General features: G+C 41.6%; 1 protein-coding gene across 1 annotated transcript; it reads left to right on the top strand.

Annotated features, from left to right (window-relative positions):
* Positions 1-5,322: 5,322 nt before the first annotated feature.
* CFAP36 (cilia and flagella associated protein 36) lies at positions 5,323-14,658 on the top strand (the record flags this gene model as incomplete). The annotated part of the gene is made up of 10 exons (XM_080342329.1): positions 5,323-5,440; positions 9,405-9,469; positions 10,313-10,414; positions 11,011-11,125; positions 11,328-11,415; positions 11,748-11,799; positions 12,577-12,703; positions 12,967-13,136; positions 13,512-13,667; positions 14,572-14,658. 10 exons carry the CDS (start codon positions 5,323-5,325, stop codon positions 14,656-14,658), a joined length of 1,080 nt encoding a protein of 359 aa, XP_080198455.1.
* Between the last annotated feature and the right edge of the window lie 585 nt (positions 14,659-15,243).

Here is a 15,243-nt window from a genome sequence, read left to right as displayed (position 1 = left end):
TGTATTAGGTATTAATTTAGTACAATAAAATAAAATCAGTAGACTGTGCCACAAACAAGCATGTGTGCAGTTCAAGAGTTTTAGCTAAAAGTCACTTTCAGCTGGTCCTCCTGAACCAGCTCACACGTGGTTCAAAGCTGGCCCAAGGACCAGCCATCGTTTTGGAACTTTATAGAAAGCGACGAGTATTTGGTGCTCAGCTGTGACAAACCTTCTGGCAGACTAAATGTGTTGAACTTTACAAGTTATCTGACAACTTCTAAACACAAAATTAGAATACATGCCACATCTTTCTATCATGATGGGTAAATTAAAGTTACTAACCCGGCCCTCATGGTTACAGCAGGACAGTGGAAGACACTTCTGAACTCCAGAATGGCAGGGAAGCTCTTCCACATGTAGTCTAATTAAGGGTCATGTCTCAATTTGTAATTGAGAATGAAGAGTCACAAGGGAACATTTCCCAATTTTGTGAATGCCTGAGATCGGTTACTGGCTGAACAATGAGACCAAGTGTAACCCTTGTAAAAAAGAGGTGCTGCTCATGAGACGAAACACGAATGAGACGAAAATGCTTAGAACTCTTACAACAGCAGTCAGCTTCAACTCCACGTACTTCTGGAATTTAGATTTAGACTTGGCCATAATTACACACATTTTTAAACTTCTAGACTGGAATATGGGAGTAGTACAAAAGCAGTGAAAGCATTAGCCTGGGAAATTTTGCCTGATTTATAAAACAGCGAAGTGTCACAACTGCAGGTGAACTACTCTTTGATTCCATTCTTTGCCTCTGGCTGTGATTTCATGTGCGCCAGCTTTCACCCCCCTTCTCCCTCCACTCACGGCTGCCAGCATCAGCCAGAGGAGCCTTTCAACAATTCAGACAAGTGTTTCTTCATTTTCCGTTGAAACAACTAGAAGAGACCCATTTGTTCAAATCTTCAGTTTAGCTAAAACTTCAGCAAAGTTTCCTCTGCTTTAGGATGGAGTTTCTTAGTTCCATTTTCCATCTTCAGGAGGATGGGCTTCCCACGCTGCTGCTCCTGCTTCAATGAAGCCGTCTACTTCAGAATGAAGGAGACAGGCCTTTTTCTCTTTTCTTTCTTTTTCTTTTCTTTTTCTTTTTTTTTTAATTTGCTCATGGCTGCAGAACTCTGTGCCAGAAGAGATTAGAATAACAAAGCTCACAGGCTTCAAATCCAACCATCGAATTCACCTTGCCCTACTTTATCTTCCCTCAATAACCATCAGTGAAACCGGACAGAAAAATCGAAATCATTACAAGGGTTTTTAGAATTCAAGGAAAATTAATGGTGAAAGTACTAGAGCAGTTCCTGAAATACTACTAAAATACTTAGACAATGCATGGAGAAAATTCCTGTGAAAAGTATACATGTATATATGTGAATAAGTCCTAGCTTTGGTAAATGAAGAGCGAAACTAGCTTTGGGAAAATACCTGAAATCAAATGGATGGACTTTTAAATACATGTGTGGGTAAAATCTGCATGGCATACAGTTTGTGGCATCTATATAAATAAAAAAAAGGGAAGAAATAAGTAATCTTGTACTTTTTAGTACTTTAGTACTTTTTCACTTATTTCCACAAATTATAAGGTGAAAGCATCAGATATTGGACACTTCAGATGCTTTTAAGATTAGATAATGTAGCTAAGAAGCATAATTATAATTATATAAAAAGCTTAATATATTAGTTATTACAGCTCTTAAAAAGATAGTTGGGGGGTTGGGGTCAGTAGGGTCAAGTAGTTTCTTAATAATAAATCAGTCTGCTCATTTCTAACAAAATCACAGAATCCCAGATTGGAAGGGACCACAGGGACCATCTGGGCCAGCCTTTCTTGGCAAAAAATATTCAGTTGTCATTTCTGACATTTTCATCGGAGAAGACAGTTGAAAAATACAACAGGATTCTTTCAGGAGTGGTACGTGATGCAGGATGGTTTCCAGTGAAACAGCCTTATCTTTGTATAAAGCATTCAAATCACAAGAGAAAAGACAAGTTTTATGACACAAAAGCAAATGACCTAAATAGGAAGATGTTTAGAAGTTCCTGCAGGAGTTTAGTATCCCTAAGGGGAGGAAAACTAAGATAACTCACCAGTCCTTATTTGACCTTAAGCGCTTCTTCAATGTGTTTGTGTTCCTTCGAACCAAGTTCACTTCTGTTTTAGCTTTGACTAAAGTACAATGATGTCACTGAAGTACACTGTATTTGACAAAACACCTCCTCATAAGGAACTGCAAAGAAAACCAGACTGAGGAGTATTTTAACTTTTGCCTGTTAAATTGTGCACATAACCCCCCACACTTGCTAGAACATACTCCATTTCTTCCTGGTGAAAAATAAAGAAGAGTAAAAATGCTCTGACCATAATGTTTGCCCCATGAGTCAAAATACATGTAAGAAGATAGTGTTTAGTAGAAGTTTTTGCTGCTGTTTTATATGAATATAGATTATTCTGGAAGAGCTGTCTTGCAGCCATAAAGCAGACTCCCATCGGCCATAAAGCAGACTCCAATGGTTTCTTTTTTCTCATACTAAATATTTTGTAGCCGGGTAGTCAGGAAGCAAATCTCGACTGAATTCCCAAACAAAAGCAATGTGCCACTCTTTAATCGTCCAGCTACTGACTGCTTTTCTCTGGAGGGGTGAGACAGAAGCTGAAGAGAAGACGCATGCACGTACCCACGTCAATCTGAGCAAGCAAGCTTGGAGTCATAAGGCTTAACCTTTCAAACTAATACTCGAGGGAGCTACGCCACTGACGTGAGAGGATCGGCCCCTTTTCCCATGACATACTCGCATGAATAAACCCTGCGGTTTGCAGAGCGGTTTGTGTTTTGCTGGAGTAAAAACGACAGCTTAAAAAATAGATGAGCTGCACAACTTTAGAGGCTTTAACAAGTCATAATTTGATCTTGAAACCTATTTAAAGTTTTTTGAAGTAACATGGTCTCATGGTCAAGTTCTCGTGGTCTGCTCCTGCCCGACAGGCCCACTGTGCCCATGAAGAAAAAGGCCTTTGCACCACAGATTTCCAGAAGACAGCTTGAGATCAGGGTTCTTTTTGAGGTCAGGTTTATAAAACAAGACTGGAATTTCCTTTCAGAGATGTAATTATTCCCTAAAAAAATCCCTCTCAAATGAAAACTTACAAAAACAAATAGGAAAAGTTGTATTAGGTTTACTAAAGCGAAAATATTTATAGTTGTTACAGTTGTAAGGCTATTTATTAGGTATTACAAATTAGGTGGATGGAAGAATTAAAGCCTAAGAAAAGAGTAATAATAAGACTGTTTACTATTACTGTAAATCTAGGTATTGGAGTTGTGCTAACATCCTCAAAATTGCTCAAACATCAACAAAATTATCCACATTGAATAGACTAAACGGAAGAAATTCAAGGTGATGTAAACACAAGCTTTGCTTTGCCAATCGCTAAAAGCTTATTCTGCCTCACCGTTTGCCTCTTTTTCATTTTATTTTTCAAATTCATTAGTTTTGACTGTCTGCAATAAACTAAAAACTAGGTGGATATACTATTATATACTTATAACTTTTTAAAACACCAAACCTCACACAGATAACACTCGGGCTGCCTACCCTGTAAATATCCTTAGGACCTGACACCTACTGGAGGTGAAAAGAATTGGGTAGTGACATAAAGAATTCAACGGTATGCAGAGACTGGAGGGCCTGACAAAATTTGCTTGTCAGTATATATATAAGGCGATGAACCAAGAGTATGTCAAAATGTCTGATATCGTATAACAACTCGTACAGAGAAGGCGGAAAATGAAGCAGTAATAGCTCTATCGTGAGTCAGACAGGAGAGCATTTCCTGCTCCATCTTGTGTTAGTAACAACTAAAGCACTAACTTGAGTGTTCCCCCTGACATCTAAGAACAGAACATAATAACGTTGGGCAGTTTCATACGAAGTGACAAAACGGCTTTGATTATAGTGGACAGAATTCCCTCACATTCATTACTGTAGCAATTTTTCTTGTAACTGTGATGAAATGCTTGAAATTTCACACAACAAAGTGAAAAATAAGAGTACCCATGCTGAAAGAATAAGCAGATTTTTCTGGCAGGAAAAGCCAGACGGTTTTGCCGTGTCATATAATACAGCTACGTGCACCAATTCGTAGGCATGTGATACAAAGAACAGAATTGGGTTTGCATTATGACCTCTTTGTCACAATCTCAGTATCTGTAGCGATTAAAGAAATTATGAGGCTCTTAAGATTTCCAATTAATTCTAAGCTAAGTGAGATGCACATTGTGAGCTCTCTGGTATGATGTATAAAACATCCTGCGCCTTGAAGTACACGCTGCCCTCCTTGAGAAGTCGTATCTGAATGTTTGCTGCTGTTTAGCTTCCAAGCATATGTTTGTTACAGGTTTTTACCTACTTCATTCAAAGGAGGAGAAACATAAAAGTCAGCACTGAATCTTTATGCAGGTAAAACTCATTAATGTCTGTAAGTTTTTCTTGAGCAAGAACAATAGAGCCTGATGTAACTAACTGGGATGACCACAGTACCACTTGTTCCTCGCTTGGATAAAAAACCCTCTAACAAGGATAGAGTTAGAAAAGGATAAATACCATTAGAAGAGTTTTGGTGGCTGAGTTTTATTTTGATGAACAGTTTGACATTTTAAGTTCAGGTATGTGGAACTGGAGCAGTAGGACGAGGACCATGAGTTAGCATTTGCTCTGCAGTGCCACAGCTCTCTGTGCATGATAAGATACGGGTTAATGAGATTTTTCCATCATCCAGGATCATCCCCCACATCTTTGTTGTTATAGAAACCGAACGTATAAGCCCAACCTTTACTATACTGTAAAACTGTGAATGCCAGAGGGATTATAACATAATTGGTTGATCTCTAGGAGGGCACAGGGCCCTCTGGGATGAGGTTCCTCGGGGCCTCGTCCCATCGCATCCCCATTTTCCCCAACGCCAGGGAAGCCGCAGGCTGGTACCTTGAAACGGGCAGCGAGCATTGCGATTCGTTACCGTTTTGTTCGATTTTCAGTGCTACCGAGCACGTGTGTGTCAGGCCGGGGGACGCTGGGCAACCGACCCCCCCACATCCTCCTCCTGGAGCGGCGTTCAACGACCACCGCCCACCCGGCTTCAGTCGCACCGTCCCGCGGGCCGGGCCGCGCCCTCCCCCGCCGCCGCGGTCCCTCCGTGTCCCGGTGCCGTGCGTGCCCCGCCCCGTGACGCCGGTTGCCGTAGCGACGGGCGCGCCGTTCGCCGTTCCGCCCGCGGCGGCCCCGGCCATGGCGGCGGAGGAGGAGGAGGGAGACGTGGAGTGGGTGGTGGACACGATCGCCGGGTTCCTGCAGGGGCCCGCCTGGTCCATCCCCATCCTGGAGTTCATGGAGCAGAAGTGCGAGGGTGAGCGGCGGGGCTGAGCGGCTCGGGCCGCTGGGCCCGGGGGACGGGATGGGGCTGGCGGGCACACTCCGGGGGCCGAGGGGACACGGCGAGCCCCGGCCAGCGCGCTCCCTGCCCGCACCAGCCGCGGGTCCGTGCGGGCAGCGCTGTCCCGGGGTCCCCGCGGGGTGCCGGGGATCCCCACCGGGGCTCTGCCCGGCCACAGGCTGCGCTTGGGCTCCGCGTGTAGGGACAGGCTGCCTCGCCCTTGGAAAGTCCGTCTCCCCTGAGCAAGCGATTTTTCAAGATGTGGCAATTAGCATTCATTAGATCGTACAGGGGATTATGGCATGAGCTTACAGTATGACACCCAGGCGAGTTCTTCGTTCCGCTGCCTGTAACACCCTGACGTGGCTGGAGAGCCGGTCGAGGCCTTTAGTACTTTTCCACAGCTAGATGTTTCTCTTCAGGAATCTGGACAGTACCATTAAAATCGCTGTCTGGCCAGCAGGACAGAAGAGTAGAAGGCCCTAAGTTCAGTTCCTGCAATTTTGTGAACATTGGCAGTTAATAGACGAGAAACTGTAAGTTAGTACCTCTCAAATCATTATAGTCTGCACTAAAGAGTCAACAGTTACCAGTTCTGTTTTGTAGGCTGCCCTGTGCATGAGTTCAGCTCAGGACCTTTTCTTCCTCAAGAAAGAGCTGAGCGAATCATGGAATAATTTGGGGGGCAGCTTGAATAAACTGGAAGAATGAGCGGTGATGGGGAGAACAGGGACAGACCTGTAGCTCCATGTAAAGATGCCCAAGGAAACCTGCATAGGTGTTCCTATGTGGTGAGGGAAGGAGAAAATAGACTTTCTGCAGCGGAGATGTGGCTAAATTAGTTCTGCTACTTACAGAACAGATTTTCTGCTGTCGAAGAACACCTGGATCCTTATGGTAGCAAGATAATTATAGTTGGGGCAAGTCTGAAGGCATTACCTAAGTCCTTTTGAAAAAATAAAGGAAGCTCTCCTTTGTGATGATTGAAAAAAAGCATTTGGGCTGTGATCCTGGCCAGCCCGCAGACATTCACACACGAGCAGTATTAAAGCACGTTGCTGTAGACTTTAGGATGACTTTCTGTGGCTACTGTGAATAAAACCTGTTCCTTTAGTATCACCTGACAGGATGTAGGATCCATTAATAACTTTAAAATACTGAAGTCATGGTTTCCAAATACATTTTATTTCTAGAGACTTACTAGCATCAAGCTCAAAGCAGAATGGTTCTTACTATTTATCAGTTCACCCACTTGCTCCTTCGTCCCCTCCGTCCTGCTGCGGGAGGGGAAAGTTTTACATCACATTGAGTGAAGCAGATGCACCTCTGATTCACGTCACAGGTTCTAAACAAGTTGTATTTATCCTATCCCAACTAGTTTCTGCCCTTCTCAAGCTTCCCGTGAGGCAGGATCACTGTGAGGACGTGCACCGTGTTCTGGCGTACTGGGAAACGAGAGAGGTAAAGCTGCCAGACGTTTTGCAGCTACAGAGAAATCTAGGCTGGAAGTTCTGCCCAAACTTGAGGCTGGTCCAAGCATTTTCATTATTCTGCAAAGGGTCTGGGTTTAGGGCTCGGGGGAACTGCTTATCCCTCTCTGGAGCAGCGATCTCTCTTTAGAAGGTTGAGGGGAATTTACTGGCAGGAAGACGATTTAGAAAACCTCTGCACATTTCCACGGAGGGTGAGACTGGCTTATGTAATGGGCACTTCTACACAAGTTAGAGGAAGAAAGAGAAATCACTTGCAGTAAATGATATTCCGAGGCATCGTTAGTGCTACAGAATGCGCTTGGACAACTCTCAGACGCTATTGAGAAAAAAGAAAAGGCTGAAGAAGTGTAAATGCAATGCCAGGGTTGCTAAGAAGCACAGCTAAAGAAATGGGAAGTTTCAGTTGCAGAGATCTGTGCTATTTGATTTTCCTTTCTATAGATATACTGTGCTGATTCTGTTCTTTTTTGTTGTTGTTTTTACTGAGGTATTTTGTCAGGACAGAATTCTTATTGTTCTCAGAACATCAGTCTTTGGGCTGAACAAGCAAATAAGCAGCATTTTGATTAACTGCCAATAATTTGTGATTCCTCAGAAATCGAATTTGAGCTTTGGCAATTGCTGTGTAAGAGATAGCCATGTATGTGCGAGTGTATGTAGGAGCTGGAGTTACTTAGGGCAAGTCCTTGCACTTCAACTTATAAATGATCCTCATGGTTTTCTATCATCTATTGAAAATGGTTTGTTTCTTCTCCATCTTTCGGGGGACTCAATTAATTTCTCATGGCTTGATCAATTTCCCTTAATGTGGCTGTGAAACTGAAGTTAAATCCCTGGGTACATATTTAAGGAGAGAAGGATTTTCAGTGTTATTCACATGTTCCAAGGTATTACTTGAAACATCATTTGGACACAGATGAGTTTGACAAGAGTTGTAAATCACTATGTGATTTAGGAGCCCTGGCTCCAGAAGATCCAAGGTCTGGTTCAAAGTGCTCATTAATGGCACTGAACTCGAGGGGCCGCTCACTGCAGCTTGTTTGCTTGGCGCTTCACTTCATCCCCTTCTCGCTCAGAGCCCGAGAACAGAGAGCAGCTTGTGCAGGCTTTCCACTCGCCTTTCCACGCTGTCCTGCGGCTCTGGGAGGACTCGGAAGCGTCCCCTTGGCATTTGAATTCATTGCTAGATATTCTTAAAGCCTTTTTTTTCCAAATCCCTTCATTAAAAAGAAATCCCTTGTGCAAAAATGAATCAAAAGCAAATGTTGTTTTTCCATATGATGTCATTTGAAAATCGAGTTTCCCTTGCTCATTAACTGTTTGGTTGGATTTCTGTCATCACATCACTGTAGGTTGTTGGGGAGCAATGCAAGTAATTTCTGGTTTAGGAGCAGCCTTGTGAAGGTGCAGAGATGTTGCCTCTGTGCTGTCACAGCTGGGAAAGGTGCTTCCCAAAAGGCGCTCCAAATCTGCCTGGAAATTAGACTCATTCTATGCACATCAGTACCATCTTCTATCACACATGTCACACATATATATGTATATACACATGAAGAATAAATCACTCACTGACTTCAAAGCAAGCACATGGGAAATGACTTGTCCAACATGTAGTGGCTAATCTTGAAGGGGATTGAGGAAGGCTGATTTCTAAGCCTCTGCTTTAATTGCGAGGCTTTACATTACCTCTCTTCATTGCTGACATGATAAAAATGTAAATTAAAGAAAACCCCAAGCCCTAGTTTTCAGATTCTCTTCTTTGCTGCTTCTTCCATCCATCCTGCAGTATAGAGATCATGAGCTTGATATTTGCAGTCAAGTTCTTAGTACAAACTTACATGAATGTGATTAACATGGCCTATACTATATAGAGGCTCATTTTGTCTAAATCAGGGTATATGTAATTAAAAAATAGCTTACCTGCAGCAGATTCCGTCTGGAGGGTTATCTGCTTTTATGCAGACAGGGTCTCATCTTCCTGCATCACCTTGGCTTCTCACTGAATGAATGGCATTTAAAAAGAATTGGTTGAAGTCATTAAGACATCCTTCAAGTGAATACATGGACAGAGAGACGTTTCCTGCTTTTTGTCTGTCATCTGCCATCGTAGAACAACCTTACACAAGTTCCCATGGTAGTCCTTATATTAAATCTTACCTTTTAGTGTACATATCTGCTGAATCCTTAACTTGCCTGGAAGTCAGCTTCTATTATGAAGACAGGCTTTCTCAGTATTAAGTTATAAATGTAATTACATTAAATGACCAAAAGTACATGCTTAGCCTGAATGTGTGGAAATACATACTATTAGCAATAATGGCCTATATTTTCCTGTGATGAAATGTATTACCTTGTAAATGTTAATCTTTCTCTTTAAGGCATGAATTGATTTGTGGTGTGTACACTGACTCCAAAATGTGTCTGTGTTGTTTGTTCCCCTCCAGTTTTCGATGATGAAGAAGAAAGCAAATTGTCTTATACAGAGATTTACCAGGAGTACCAAGCTCTGGTGAGCATCATTCACTATTTGTGGTGGATTCCTAAGAAATATAGTTTAAAATGTGAAAGTATTATTTAGATGAACTTCTAATTGTGTTGTCTCTGTTAATTAGAATTTTCTAATATTGCCTGATGTGTTGTCTAGAAATGCTTTGAGTTGTAGTTGTCATATACATTTGTATGCTTACACATCAGATACCTAGAAAAGAAACAGTCATATCTCCTATGCTGTGGTACATGTTTTTCATTAAAAGGAATATATCTGCTAGCTAAAACACTGTACTTAGAAGCTTGATTATCTTCATATTTGTTGTCAAAATGACAAACAGCACAATGTCTGAGAACATGTATAACTTGTACTTCTTTCACTAATGAGTCTGGTGGTTTGAATTAACTTTCAGTTATCAGAAAAAAACAACAGGAGATTTTCAGAGTGTGCTTAAAATACCTATAAACCAATGCATTGGATTTAAAAAATAATTTTTTGTAACAAGGCTTGGTAATAGCTGATGTTAAAACACATCCATTGAATAAACACACACCAACATCCGCTCGTGCTCTGGCCTTGGAGGCAAAAAGCCTTTTACCTACAGGGCAAAAGATGCTGAGGAATGGTAGGAAGGAGTCTGGGAAAAGGGCAGGAAAGCGAGCTGCTTGGGAACTGGAGAAGCTAAACTAAGTAGTAGTCAAATTTAGCAATGAAAATCCTTATTTTGAACAGTTTATGAAAGGAAATAAAACCTGACATATCAGAAAAATACAGTGTCAGCGGAAAATGATATACAAGTATGAAAAAAGAATATGATTCTTAGGGAAAAACCTCATAGAAAGTAAGGCTTGTGCTTTCTTACAGGTCGAGAGATTGTTAGAAGACTATCTTAAAGAAGTTGGAATTAATGAAGAGAAGTTTCAAGAAGCTTTTTCATCTCCTCTTGCAAAGACACACACGTCACAGGTCATTTTAATTTTGTTTAGGAATATAGAGATGTAATTTTTCGCTTTACATTTTCATGAATGTAGTAGGGTGGAGATGAAACTTCAAAACGTTTTCTTGTTAAAACTGTAATTTTCTGAAACATATCGTGTTGGTTTATATTATGAACTTTGAGCAAAACAATGAGCGTCTTGAAAATAACGCCAGCTATTTGTGTGGCATCAGACACCTTTTGAGATCCGTCGTCTATGCTTCCTATTTTCTAAACCTTAGGAAGTGTTTCCGCCACCTTTAGCTGCGTATTTGTCAGCAGGTTCCTCATTCCAGCTTACAGATTTGGTCAGGAAGTCAAATGAATTGCAGTTGTAAACTTACCCTGGGAAACAGTCCAGGTTTTGTGATAATACTATCGTGGCCATGTTGACCTAAAGACACAAACCATCCAGTTCTTTTCTTGACTACTAACTCAACTTGTATGGCTGGAAAAATAGACAGGTAGGAGAATTAAATATAACTATTAAAAACACGCGCCACGGAACTTCAAATAACTTGAAGCAGACTGAGATGGTTGTGATTTCTCCGCGGTTTTTAACTTTGCACATATCTTCCCTCCACAGGCCATTTTGCAGACTGTGTTGGCAGCAGAGGATTTTAGACTATTTAAAACAATGATGGTACAGAAAAATATTGAAATGCAATTGCAAGCTATTAGGATCATCAAGGAAAGAAATGGTAAGAAGTGGTTAACATGGGGTTTCACGGTTACAGAGAGGAAGAATGATGTGTTTTGTGTGGTGGGGTGTTTTTGGTTGGTTGGGTTTGTGTTGTAATTTCTCCTCCCTGCTTGAAGAAGGGGACCAAGTGGAGTACAAAGTGATTTTCTTTAGATTAACGCATAAATGCTGCTGTGGTGTTGTTTTGGTTTGTTTTATAGGTGTGTTACCGGACTGTTTGACCGAGGGTTCTGATGTATTCAGTGAAATTGAACAGGAAGAAATGAAAATACTGAGGGAGGTTCTCAGGTAAAAATGAATCAGTCCTACTTCATACATTATTTTAAAATAATGTATGAAATAAGTCTTCCAGGCTTTTCCAGGAAACTGCCATCATCTCACAGATGACGTGAATGTTCTTGTCAAAATCCTGTTGAAGATGGTGGCATCTGTATGTTTATCAAAGTTATTTATTTCTATTAAGTGCATTATCCCTTAAGTTACGGAATTCTTTTGGACACTAACAAATTCACATTATCCTGTAATTTGATAGTTCTCAAATATTTAAGCAGTGCTAAATTTACCTAAAAGACACTGATACTAAAGTTGTCTTGAGTATTTACGCATATTTTGTGTTCCAGGAAATCAAAGGAGGAATACGAAATAGAGCAAGACAGGAAAAGGACTGAAGAAGTGAGTATCTTACCTTTCCAGCCGAGTTGCGCTGCTGATTCAGACATACTCTGATATTCCTGTCCTGGATGCCAACTGTTTCGCTTTAGGGCAGTGGGTGCTACCCAAAGCAAATACAAGGTCTGTCAGGAAGGGCCGATCGACAATTCTTTTCGAAAGGTTGCTCCTTTGTGTACGTTTTTCTTGGTGGTACCATTGACACCGGTGCTGTACATGATCCCATTAACCACCAGTCATTGGGATCAGCACGTTCCCTCTTCTGTATCTGAATTCTAAAATCCCGGCAACGGATGTCAACCCTGCAGCCCCAGAGAACGTCTGAGTTACTAATATTGTCATGATCAAAGAGACTTCAAAGTGTAAGCTGCTCAGAGATTACAGCATTCCTAATCCTTCAGGAATGTTAAGGATCGCTTCATAGCTGGTGTAGTTATTCATGAAGGCTGCACAATACTGCCAGAACCTAATCAGCAGGAGCAGAAATCCTCTCTGCGTTAGAGCATCGCTTGATCTCCAGCAGAGTAAACCGTGTAGAAAGGGAACAGAGTAAACGGGGATGGGCTCAATTGCAAATCATTCAGCAACCAAACCCGGGATAGGTACAGATGGTGTAATGGCTGCGCTACCAAGTGCAAGTCTCGGGCAGCTGGGATATTCCACCAGATTCAAGCTCTCTGCCAGTGGCCGCCGCTGTGCAAAAGCAGCGCCAGTTGAATGCTGCAGTACAGCGCCAGGAAATGTAACTCTTGGGCTTGTTTGTTTCCTCTCTACCTTAAGGCACGTGGTAAAGTTAAATCAGCAGACGTCACCTGCGGTTCTCCAGGAGACTCGAGAGGAGCTGTGCAGGTGAAGGGGTCCACTGAGGGAGCCGATCCTGCTCAACAAACTCCAAAAACGCCTTTAGGTAATGTTCTGGGAAAGTACAATGCTGAGACCATTGAGGAGTCCACCTAAAATTCATTCAAGAGGAATTATCAGAGCACCAAGCTGAATCTTTTTCTCTTTGGTTCAGATTTTTGTTACTCGTTTTAATCTCTTGCTGACCTGTTCAGGAAAGCAGGAAAATTCGTAGGTGATAAGAAGCAAACTATATGCGTGCGTGTATATGTGCGCATGCACACATATAGAGAGGTTGGTATATTTCTGTTCTTTCCCATTGCTCTTTAGAGGGATCTCGGAAATCTGGGAGGGAAGACTTGAAACCAGTCCGTGCGTTGCACAAAGGCCCCGGCAGCTCAGCACAACCAGCCGGCGCCAGGGGCACCGAAGATGCCAGGAAAACGGCACCAGGAAAGGGTTCGGCAAACACAGCACCCAAAACGGGGCTGAAAGGACCTGTAAGTCGAAAACACTCCAGAAACAACTCCAAACCTAGAACTAGAATGCAAAAAGAGCGGATTACACTTTAAATATGTATCTAAGACAGTATTACGTTTAAATGTGTATTTTTTCAACCAGCATGCAAACACTGCTTTATGGGATTCACCAGTTTAATTTGCATGAATTTCAGCCCATCATCCTGGTTTTAGAATCGAATTCAGCCTTTGTCCCTTGATAACAGACAGTAGACAACTCTAGCTTGAAACTTCAACTTGGATGTTTTTCGGCTGGTTATTTTGGAGATAAACGTGATGCAAATGCTTTTATCTCATAAATACGCAACACACATACAAAAAATGAATTTCAAAATGTATTTTTTTTTAAAAATGCAGAATTTCTCAGAACTCGAAGAACAGGAGCTGAAGCAGCGAGAGGACTACCTGAAGAAAAAACGAGACTTGCTGATGGCTACAAAGAAAGAGTCAAGAAACAACGTCCTGGTGCCACCAACCATGGAGCAGAAGAAGGAGGAATCGTCTCCTAAAGAGGTGAGAGATTCACACATTGAATCATGGATAGAAAACACAGCTGGTTTCTGTGCAGATGCCGATGTTTTCCTGAATATTGTAGCAGATAAAACAAGTGGGATAAGCAGAGAGGGAGTATTTTCAAGTTACTCTTTCTGCAGAAGCCTCTAGGGTAGAGCTTTACTAAGTTGACATTATTTTGCTTCAGTATCACCAAATCCTCATGATGAAGTTTACGGATGGCTAAAATGCTGCTTTTCTCCTAATCTGTGACTGACAGCTTAGGCTCCCTTAAGTCCCTGGCATTTTTTTTTCCAGCTGAAATAGGAAAAACGTTTTACTTTTGCAGTCTTTTTTTATAGGGGTAACAAATTTGCTTTGTTCTTTTGTTCTCTTGAGAGTTTGGTGCCTATATGAGATGAAGAAATGCTTGATTGCTATCAGTCATCACTAGAACAGAAGCAACGAAAAGTAAACCCTAGCAGGGAAAGTACACCCATAAAAGCCCCAGAACGCTCTGCCAGGACAAAGCTCTACCCATGGAGAGGCCTTTAGCAGGGAAAAAAAGCCCAAACTTCTTTTGCTAATCATTGTTACGGTTAACACGACAATGCATTTGTCACAAATAGGTCCCATCTACATTTACATGAAAAGAAATGCTTGCAAACCCTCAGTGGAAATAAACTACTAGACAACCTTAAAACCCACAAAAAGCAACGTGATGAGGTTTAAAAGATCAAAGACCAATGCAGTGGCAAATGGGCAGATGGATGTGGGGAGCCAGGTGTCCCCCCTGCAATGCAGCGCCCAGGACATGCAATAATACCTGTTTCTCTTTTGTTCAAGCCCTCTGGAGAGCACCAGGGTTCCAAGGGCTTCCAGGAAACCTGGCACTTTATTGCAATGTTTTCATGTTTCTTTCTAGGAAATGTCCGAAGAGAAGCAAAAATTACTACAGAAGAGGAAAATGCTGGCAGAAAAACTAAAAGAAGAAGTTATCAATAAGCGGTAATTTTAAGAGGCTTATTGCAGACGCCAAGAACATAATGATGCTTCTAGAATAAATTCACAGAATCAATAACTGAATGGATTTGTTTTCCACTTAGTTTTAGAGAACTTTGGGACAGGCAACTCAGTACTTTCTATATATTTAAAATTACACTGAAATACACTAAAACCACTTATTTTTCCAGAATGCTGGAACCTCATTGACTGTCACTGGAACACGTTTCCCAGTGAGGCCATTGAACCATCACTTCAGCACACAGATTTGCCAGGCTGCTGGTATTCTATAGAGCAGAGATCTGTCCAAATAATTCCTATGGGAACAGCTCTGAACAAGTTAGAAATTCGAACTTTTTTATTTTTAAAATGAGAAAACTTTGTTCCTTTTACTAGAATGTTCTAAGCAAATTACCATTTTTCAGCTGTGCAATGTAATAAAGTCTAATTTCACAACTACGACCATCTTATTTTTGGGAAACAGAAAAAGCAGCTGGGAGTAGGGACGTTTACATCTTAACTCTACATTACAGCTTTACATACTTCTGGGGCACTTAAATAGTCCTTAAGTCCAATTGTGCTATAAATGCAGCTT

The sequence above is a fragment of the Nesoenas mayeri genome (assembly GCF_963082525.1).
Source record: "Nesoenas mayeri genome assembly, chromosome: 3".
Taxonomy (NCBI): domain Eukaryota; kingdom Metazoa; phylum Chordata; class Aves; order Columbiformes; family Columbidae; genus Nesoenas; species Nesoenas mayeri.
The sequence above is the reverse complement of the archived record's forward strand: the minus strand, read 5'-3'. Positions and strand labels throughout refer to the sequence as shown.